Consider the following 10,588-nt stretch of genomic DNA (forward strand, 5'->3'; position numbering starts at 1 on the left):
CCCTGGAGTTTTGACATTCAAAGTTTGGTTTGTTATATTTATTATTTCAAACTTTAATTTTTCCTATCTAAGAGCATTGCTAAGAACAGCATTCCATCAAGAGAGACAAATACATAATGTAATATCACATTCTTCAAAAATTACACAATTTTATTCCATGAACAGGATACTGATCCCTAACAATATAGACAGCACCACTCTACTTACGAGAGAAATGATACTTCAACAAGAGTCTAAATGTAATACTGTTTATGAAACATGAGCGAAATCAACAGAACCAAAACCAGAACCAGATAATCACAGACAAATTTCTATTGAACACTTAAAAGGAGTAATAGCATGGGACATGCCTTGATGAGGGGTGCTATGCCTTGATGAGGGGTGCTCATTGCCCGATCACACGTTTGGCACCATCCAGAGTATTTCTCAATAGCATGGCTACAGTCATAGGTCCAACACCTCCAGGCACAGGAGTAATCCATCCTGCTACTTTACTAACTTCATGGAAATCAACATCCCCCACAAGACGGTAACCTGACTTCTTACTTGGATCATCCACTGCATTTGTCCCCACATCAATCACAGCAGCACCAGGCTTGATCCAGTCACCTTTAATCTGAAATTAGAGGAAGATTAATAAAATCAAATAAATAAATAAATAGATAAAATACAGAAATAGAAACAAGGTAGCTTAAACTTTTTCAGGGGAAGATTTGCACATGTTAACCAGTGGGAACTGGGCAGATAATAAAGCTCTTATGAAGGGTAAAGGCAGAACCTATTGCTCTCATATAGTTTCACTAGATTGCAGCTAGCATAAAGATAAAAATTATCACTGAATTTATTAGGAAAGTATTGCCGATGACAAGTGAAAAATCTAGGAATAATAAACTCCAGTAACCTGACTGAAAATGTTATTGCAAGATTCAGGGCAGGTAAATCATTGTCTGAACTACGCTTCATTACAACCAGAGTAGCCCCTATAATATTCTCGTATGTTATAAATGGTGTTTTGAATATATTTGCACAATGGAAAACCAATAAGCTTGAGGCCTCTTCCAGTTGTTAGGGAGCTTGTTTGCTGGGAAAAAAGGCAGAAAACTCTGGGACTACAGACTGATCAGCCACGGCCCATGGGTAAGTATGTTTGGAATAGACTGTTTTAAAATGGAACATGACAGGCATGGCCCATGAATAAGTATGTTGGGCACATGGCCCAAACATATGGATCAGTCCCATTTAATTTCAGGGGTCATATTAGCGGAGTTAGCAAACTCCAGTGCATGCTAGCTGGAGCTGAATATAAATACTTGTGGCTGGGGATTCTTGGTATACTGGTATCAAGGAAAATAGGAAATAATTAGTTGGATCAACCGGCTAGAGAAAAGAGGCTATTCAAGTGCATAGAAAAATATGTTGGCATGCTGGGAAGTAGGAAGTGATACAGGGATAATATTCCAAAGTGTAGTTTTTCTTGGTGCTGGCTAACTATGCTTGACAGATTAAAGCTGCAGAAAGGTCTATGATTTAGATTTCTTGTACTTTGTGCCTTTGTGGAAAACATTGAAAGCTTAGATAAACTCCAGTACGGTCTGCTTATAGCAATTTTGGCTTGGAATTAAGAGCATATGCTATGTTAGCTGGAAAAATATGCCCGTGGATGGCCTCAAAATTTGAATGCAGTGGGCTCAAAAGATGAGCATTGCACAGCATATGGACTCACAGAGATGAAGCTTTATGGAGCAATAATTATGCCTAAGAATGATAACAGATGTGACTACTTGGTCTGAGAACCTATAAATTAGTTAGTTGGGTTGTACAGAGTATATCTATTGGTTCTATTCATTGGGTATCAAAAAGGGCTTAAAGGCCGTTCCTAGAAATTAATCTCTCCCCAATGACTTCAGTAAGTTAAGGTTCCTTTTTATTAGCAATAAAACTTCTGTCCTTTCTTCACAATAATAAAAGGAAAGAAAAATGAAGGAGATAAAGTAGCAAGTCTGAGACTACTGGTCACAATTATCAAACAAGCAAACAGCAGAAGGGGAGAAGAGATCTTATATACCATCATGGCTTGTCCTGCTGCAGCAATGACGATGTCAGCTTCACGAATGATGCTTTCAGGATCAGTTGTACGAGAGTGGACAATACTAATGGTTGCATCTGCTTTCAAGAGGAGTAGTGAAACCGGCAATCCAACAATATTACTACGACCTACAACAACTGCCTTCTTGCCTTTTATACTGATGCCGCTTCGAGACAGAAGCTCAAGACAGCCCTGTCAAAAATGAGTTTCTGTAAGCCCAAAGTTCTGGACAGTGCCCATTTTACAAAAATATTAAGTTCAATGTTGAAAGAATCAATTAGAAATTGAATCGATCACCTTTGGTGTGCAAGGCTGGAAGAGGGGGTCTCTGCCTTTCATTGCAAGTTTTCCGATGTTCAGAGGATGGAAACCATCTACATCCTTCTCAATGCTTATTTCACTTAAAACATTTTCTTCATTTATATGTTTGGGCAATGGAAGCTGAACAAGTATACCTGAAAAGCGCCAATAAGAAAAGAAGTAAACTAGTGAGCAACAAGAATAAAGAAGAATAAAATTCAATATGCACGAAAACTGTATCAAGTTTGCTTACAAAAATAACGAACCATGTACTTCAGGATTTGCATTTAACTCGTGAACCTTGGCGATCAATTCAGGCTCTGAAACTTGCTCAGGAAGGTCTATGTCAAAGGACTTGATCCCCACCTCAGCACATGCTTTCCTTTTCATATTCACATAGCTTTGAGAATCTTTCCTGTTGCCCACGATGACTACTGCCAGTCCAGGGACCTGTACACATTAAGCATGCATGACATAATTTCAATCCACAATAAAGGGGTGAACAAACATCCTTCGTAACAAAAAAAAAAAATAATCAGAATAAGCATTCTTTATGTGGGGAAGAAGCAAATGGAGAAAGCTGCAATATATGTTCAGAGTAAATAACAACGGAACAACGATAGAATTATGCAAGTAAAACTTATAACCATTTCAGCTACAACAAATTTATAAGTAAACAACATAGCAAGATCAGGATTGCCCGTCTTCCTTATGTGCGCTAGCGCTTGTAGCCTTGTACTAGTACTCCAGAGAACAATTTAGTAGCTGAATAATTAACGGTGACGGTAACGAAAAGAAGATCGAAATAAGGCACCAAAAAATCTGTATAGACGCTTTACAAATTTAAGTTATTCCCTACATCAGCAATCTTTACTAAGTCTGGCTCTGGCTATTTCTCTCCAGCGCTGAACTACATAATAATTACACATTGTGTAGTTCTATAGGAAATCTCCATTCCAACTGTCAACTGCAAGGCCCAAAATAAATTTTCTAGTATTATCATATTGTTTTGGGTTCAGTAATCTCTCCTTCTACAGCTAGAGGAAGCAAGACAAACTCAACAACAGTAATTCAAATCCTAAGAGCAAGGCAATGAACAGTTTAACAGTTTTTCTGTTACAACACCATAGATACTTCGTGGGATATCATGTGTAAAAGTATGATAAAGCATCTCCACAACCAACTAAGAGTCTTTCTCTATTGATTTTTGCCACCACTTATTAGTTATTACTACCTACTATGCATTGCCACAAACATTTAGAAAGAACAACCCTAATAAAATCACCCAGAACTCAATATCATTACCTTAATCTATGCCATTCATACAAAAATGGGCCAGCCCCCACCCACCTTACAAGTGAATAAGGCACAAGTATCACCCTATTCGTCATTGGAAACTCTCTTAGTCCTCAAACCCAGGATTCGTAGTAGTCGTAATACCAGTAAAAAATTTGGCAGTAACCCTCTGAATGGTGCATAGAAACTGTGGCCACACAAAAGTGCAAAAAACGAAATTGTCAAGTACAAAACCAATTCTCCTAAAACACATTACCCATCTACCTCAGAGATTAATGTTACAACAATTGCTAATCAAATCGAAAAAAACCCAACACCCCGGTAATTTGGGAACTTCCACTTCACTCCCTAGTCCCTAGTGCCTTATATGCTTAGTGGTAATCATTTTTGCATTGATCATCTACTTACAGTATCAAAATGCTAGCAAGATTCACAAATTATAGTATAAACATAACAACATATTATTATCAAATTAAGCAACCCTAAACTAGTATTCTATGATACTGCATTATCATAATCCAATTGTCATTCCATTGGCTTTTGTAGCTACTCAATTATATGAGTCTGAACTATACAAATTTCAACACTTACAAAATTAGGTCAATACCAAATTTCCACAACATATCAAACTCTTAAATTACCTGAATTTCTATTTAATCCAACAATTTACTTAATTAGCATACTCATAATTTAGCATTTTTTGCAATCCTCATAACATAGCAACCAAAATGATGAATTAATATAAACATATTGCTCAGCATTAATACAGAATTAATATCAATTGGAGAAAAATGTGGACAATTGAAAAACAAATTAAACAGTAATTATAATAAATCCAAAAAAAAAAACGAAAAAGAAGATACCTTAGCGTGAATTTGAGATAGAAGACGAACTTCATCGGCGATTTCGGATCGAATAGTCTGAGCAATGGCTTTTCCGTCGATAATTTTTGCAGACATTTTGATTGAATCTATCTGAATATGCGGTTGATTCTTCACAAGTGATGCACTGAGCATAGTTTTGGATATAATTTGTCTTCGATGTGCAAGAGGGCTTTTAAAAAGGGTAAATATGTCATTTCACACAACGCGTGGTCAGGCAGCAAGACGGGGAGGAAATTAACCCGTCCAAGTAGGTTCACTTGTTCAAAACTGGGTTGGTTTTCTACGGTCTGATCTAATTTGGTCTGGTCTATTCTGTATTTTAAATAATTAAACAGATCAGACCGTGCCTTGAAATCAAGCAAGGGAGCTGTATGATCCAAGAGGAAAGGGAAGCAAAGCTACTGCTCAATTGTTCGACCAAACATTTCTCAGGTTTTGTCGTTTAAACTCAAGGTGAGGTTTAACAGAACCTTTAGGTAAACCCAACGGAAATTATCAATATTTTCAATTTCATGTTTGCATGATGTGGTAAGGCTCATTTTCTGAGATTTTGGACGAACTTAAAAATTAGGCCGTAATTAACTAAATTATTTTCTTTTAAAAAACTTTTTCGGGTATACAAAAAAAAATCCATATTTTTGCACAACACTTGTTATTATATTTCGTATTCGTTTAGCCCAGCTTAAGTTTAAATATACTCCTAAGGAAAATTCATCAATACTCATAAAAATCGAAATACGAATTACTATGAAAATACTCCATCCGTTTTTTATAAATGCATCACTTTGATTTTTGCACTATTTACATTCTATGGTTAACTTAATTTTATCACCTCTATAAAATAAAAATATATCATTAGATTAGTCATATTGCCTAGTTTCGTAATATAATTTTGTACAATTTTTACTAATAGACAATAAAAGATATTAATGGTCAAAGTTGCGTCTCAGCAAATGTGTCGGTCAAACTGATGCAAATAAAAGAAAACAGAGGGAGTAATTTTTTTTTTCAATATTTTTTTTAACTTGAATTAGTACGAAACCAATTCTGTTTTCTGTTGATTGGAGAAGATAAATATCAAATTAATGCGTTTTTTTATATATAAAAAAAAAATACTTTTGTAGATATATTGGGCTTACAATTTGGAGGCCCTGGCAGCCGCCCCACCTGCCCTGGTTCAAATACGGGCCTTGTGGTCATGTTTTTTGTCCATCACTTAGACGCAAATTTGTGGCTGAGGTCGCGTTCAGCCAGACCTGGTTGAGGTCGCGCCCCAGCAAATGAACATTTAATAGAAAAAAATTGAACATTTACTAGAAGAAAAAAAATAAACCTTCATTTCTGAATATTACATTATATAAAAATGAACATTTATAATATAAGAGTAAAATAAAGAGACTATTATGGAAAAAAAAAAAAAAAAAAAAAAAAAGATTATACATTCAATATTATATAACTAAACATATCAGTTGTAAATAAAAATGAACTTATGATGTTATCGCTTATTCATCAACATTTTTTTAAATTTCAAGTTAAATACCTTGATTTGTTCAATTCTCTTGAATGGATATCATGCAATTGAGCTATATAATTTAATACCAGTTAAATAGATCAACATTATGTTTTTTAATAATGAACAAAATGCTAATACTTAATATTATTAATACTAATGTTCATTGAACATCCTTTGTTATAAAAATGAACATATAATTACTTGAATGTGGTTAATACAGTAAGTTTCAGAAGTGATATTTGAGACTGATGTTGTAGTAAGTTAGTGCATGCTTAGTGCTAAAATTCTATTAAAATAGGTTTTACAGTATACAAATTATGTTTTTTTTTCAGGAAGCTACAGGATATATGCATAATATGTTTGTTTAATTGCTTTAATATAAAGTGTTACACAGTAAATGTCACTGAATGCAATTGATTTAACATAGAATTTCTTTTGTCTTTGAAATGACTTTCATGTAGTTTATTTGCTTTCGTTATTGCGAAAGATGAAACTCCTAAGCTTGGTACAGTTATTGGAATTAAACTTGGTACCACCTACTCATGTGTTCATGTGTACAAGGTACAACAATGGTAAAGTTGAAATTATAGTAAATGATCAAGGTGACCGTATCACTCCATTACGAGTGAACATTATTTGTATAAGAATGAACATCATCATACGGCATGAAAATGAACATTTATTTTATAAGAATGAATATCATACTACATGATAATGAATATTTGATTATTGAAAAAATACAAAATTATTGTAAAATATGTTCACTTAGAAAATGTTGACTTTTGTTATACTAAATGTTCAATTTTGGCGACGACCTTAGCTAGTGCTGGCCGAGGTCGACCTCAGCCATTAACTACTGTCACTTAGATGTTAAGCTTTCGATGTTGCTTATGAGTCATGACGACTGTAAGGTTATCGATTGGAACATAATTTAGGGTATTATTAAGTTTGATTTTGTTATAAAAGAAACAATTTGGTGATAATATTATTAAACCACATTAAAAAAAATCTCCCTGTTTAATTTTCTTCAATTAATGAAGATATAGTAAAGCTCTCTATTCTCACTTGTGGAATGTCTCTCTTGATCAAACCATGTAAATCCTTGTGTCTTTAAGTTATCTTGTCTTTTCTTTTGCTTTCTCATTTTTTAATTTACTTTATTATTGAGTATTGACTATTGTTTGGCACAAATCAAATACCTCCTATGTCTCTATCTGTTTGCTTGATATTCTATATTTGAATGTTCCTTAAAGATTGTTTCATTTCCTTATTTGGTAATATGTCCCCACCATCAACCCCACTTGCATACACTCATAAAACTATAAAAAGACAAGGATACCCTAGATATAGAAGATAACAAAACATATGTCCAAAGTTCTATACTTCGAGTTACTTTGACCAATTATGCTAGGTAAATTAATATATTCCCTATTTTATCTGTTTAAAAAATTATAGTTCTACGTCTTATTTTTATAGTCCATCTCACTAGTAAGTTGAATCAAGCATTCAAGCATAACTCAAAACTTATTTATTTTAGTTAAAGTAAAGATGATATTCAAGCATTGCTATATATGGTCAAAACTTATGACCTCATTCAAGAGTAGTATCGACTACGGAGTAATACTAGAGAATTTCTACAAATGGAACATGATACTGAAACATTGATAGATGATCCTATGATTCCTCGAAGTCATATCTCATTATCTCTTATATATGACAAAATAGTACTCTTACTTAAGATTGAATTCATATATCACTATATCGTATATATTGCACAAAACACTCTTAAATACTTATTTCAAAAACACTTATTAAATCAGAATTTTGAACAATGTTTTTAAACATAATTACTACTCTGTACTTAATAGGATAAGTTAGAGCATCATATTCGATCATAAATTCATAATGGACTAATGGCTAAATTGATGGATACATTTCTCCATTATTTCTTGGACTAAAGTTGATAAGTACCAAAAAAAAAACATTGTGTAGGGATGTGGCTCCACCTTATCCTATTGAAAATGCTCAAACTTCCCATCACCAACCCACCAGATGAAAATAGATCCAAAAAGATAAGAGATCGAAAGAGGGGCATAGGAGTGACTATTGTAGTAGAGGAAGTGATGAGTTTCCTTATACCATCGAAACTATTTATAATTATTGTATTTCTAATCTTTTTTTTATTACGTAGTATTATTATTAAAGTAAAAACAAAATAATTAAGTTAAGCTTAACATGATACTCCTATTCATTAACATCAAGTTAGCCATATGATCGATTTCTTTTTTGTTATAAGAAGTAATTGTTGTAACAAATTATGATATAAATGTTTCTTTAGTTTATCAAGCTTTAATCCTTGAAAATCAATCGAACTTATAGAAATTCCTATTCATAATATAGATCTCTACTCTAAAATGATCGAATTGTTGATGTAAATTGAAAAGTGAAAGGTTCCAAATTAAAGTATGTAGAAGCTAAGTACAAAGAACAATAAATCAATCATGTACAAAATCATAGCTCAAATATCATTTTGCATTATTTATCAACAAACTTCACTCGAGTGATAGTTTTTGTTCATGTAGTACATACTCAAGCTAAGCTAAGCAACCAAAAGATATACATACAAGTTTCATGGATCGTACGACATCAGCCGAGTATATACATTCATCTTGATACATAACATCCTCGATCTCATGCAAACCATGCTACATGATTTTGTACATCAATCTGATCGATTTCTAGGCTAATCATATCATCATAGCCAACTAGTAGCATGAGATTACTCAATTCATCTCAAGATCCATATATAATTGATTCATGAGATAAGATTGTACGCAACTATATTATGTTTTTAGTTTAAAGGACCTAAGTGTGACTCCAAGGCCCTAAAAACATAATTACTCGAATAGGATCTTCGTTATTATGTATGTTTAATTTTCGTCTCGCAGATGATGGAGGAGTAACGCGATGTTTATTAATATCTTTATTAGTATCTCTTACCATGGACACCATAGCCGCCTCGTGAACATGCTTGAGCTCTTCTCCGATGACACTCTTCCACTCGTGAACTAAGGAAGCGTCACAAGAGAACTTTGATGGCTTCATAATATTATGCTTTAATTTAGGCAAATAATTTTGTTACCTTAGCGAAAGAGCGATCATATAAGAATTGTAGCTAAGACTTAGGGTGCCTCTTTATATAGACATAAAAAAGGTGATCATAGAGGTAAGAGGTTTATTTTAGTGGAAGACCGAATATATTGAACTTTAATAAAGTTTTATATAGGAGTATCTTGCTAAAGCAAAATCACAATCAACTAATTAAATAGATAAGTAATAAATTATATCTAATCATAGAAGTCATTGAATCATATTGTTAGACACATTATAGATTCCAATACTATGTATAAATTTTTGTAAAGTTTTATTACAAATTTTTATAGTTTTGTATTATACAGTAAAACTTAAGCTTACAAGTCGAAAATGACTATAGAGTATGCATTAGTAGTATTTAGAAACAGATAGGCATATTTTAAAAATAAAAAAAAAGTGATATAGAGTCGTGGTATCCAGCTAAGTAAGACCCCACACGTCCTACCTATATATATATATTCCGTATTAAGATAGAGTGGAATTGAGTATGGCTTATTGGTTGTGGAATACACATCATCAGCTGCTTTGATTAATTAGCTTAACGTTACGCAATCGCTCATGCTTCGTTGATGTCGTTGCTTCGTTCTTAATTACCCCATATAAACCTAATGAAAGAATTAATTATATTATATTAAGGTCTTGTCTAACTGTCTAAGTCTTTATTCCAAGTATTTAATTAGTCATGATCCATGAGATAATGACTAATTCTCTGAATTATATAAATGAAATTTTCTCTTTTTCTTTTTTTGGGGTCTCCTTTTTAATTCATGCTTTAGGCAAGCAAGCACAAAACAAATGCACTATTAATTACTAAGTCACATTTCACCTAATTAATAAAATATGACATGATTAATTATACTCTTGTTGTCTATTTATGTATGTTGCTGCATTAGCAGATATTTATTCTTAAGATTTTTGCAATTAACAAACTTGGCCCTTCAAAGCATGAAAAGGCCAATTCAAGAAAGTTACATAGCATCTTTTTACTACTTTATGTAATGTAAGTGGTCTCACTCGTTCACTCATCACAAGTTCACAACATACACTGCACCATGAGTCCTTAATCCTTATTAAGGGTGTCCATTATTTGGATTAAAACCGAAATTTAATCTAATCCAAACCGAATTCTCAATTCGGATCGGATCCAAATTTTAAATCGGATCGGATCGCATTGAATTTTTTTGAAAATTCATATTTTCGAATTGGATCGGATTGACCCTAATTGGATCCAATCCAAACCGAAAACCGAATTGTAAAATAAATATGTATTTCTTTAATTTTTGAAGTTTAGCTCTAATACTTACTACTACATGAAATATATTAGGGAGACTTTGTATTAATTAATTAATGACTTGA

General features: G+C 33.0%; 1 protein-coding gene across 1 annotated transcript; it reads right to left on the reverse strand.

Annotated features, from left to right (window-relative positions):
- Nucleotides 1–96: 96 nt before the first annotated feature.
- On the reverse strand, nt 97–4,701 carry LOC145567917 (bifunctional protein FolD 2-like). The gene is made up of 5 exons (XM_081627338.1): nt 4,546–4,701; nt 2,653–2,836; nt 2,384–2,541; nt 2,066–2,278; nt 97–616 (listed from the first exon to the last, which is right to left on the reverse strand). The coding sequence occupies exons 1-5, from the start codon at nt 4,696–4,698 to the stop codon at nt 386–388; spliced, it is 939 nt and encodes a 312-aa protein (XP_081483464.1). The 5' UTR covers nt 4,699–4,701; the 3' UTR covers nt 97–385.
- Nucleotides 4,702–10,588: the final 5,887 nt, after the last annotated feature.

Source organism: Chenopodium album, chromosome 11, assembly GCF_948465745.1.
Source record: "Chenopodium album chromosome 11, dcCheAlbu1.1, whole genome shotgun sequence".
NCBI classification, from domain to species: Eukaryota; Viridiplantae; Streptophyta; class Magnoliopsida; order Caryophyllales; family Amaranthaceae; genus Chenopodium; species Chenopodium album.

Bases quoted from the DNA above. Each gene is read 5' to 3' on its own strand.
- LOC145567917 (XM_081627338.1), bottom strand. From the start codon at position 4,698: ATGCTCAGTGCATCACTTGTGAAGAATCAACCGCATATTCAGATAGAT. The intron at 2,542-2,652 runs GTTCGTTATTTT...GGCGCTTTTCAG, and splicing joins TGCAAATCCTGAAGTACATG to GTATACTTGTTCAGCTTCCA. The intron at 617-2,065 runs GTATATAAGATC...CTCTAATTTCAG, and splicing joins CAGCAGGACAAGCCATGATG to ATTAAAGGTGACTGGATCAA.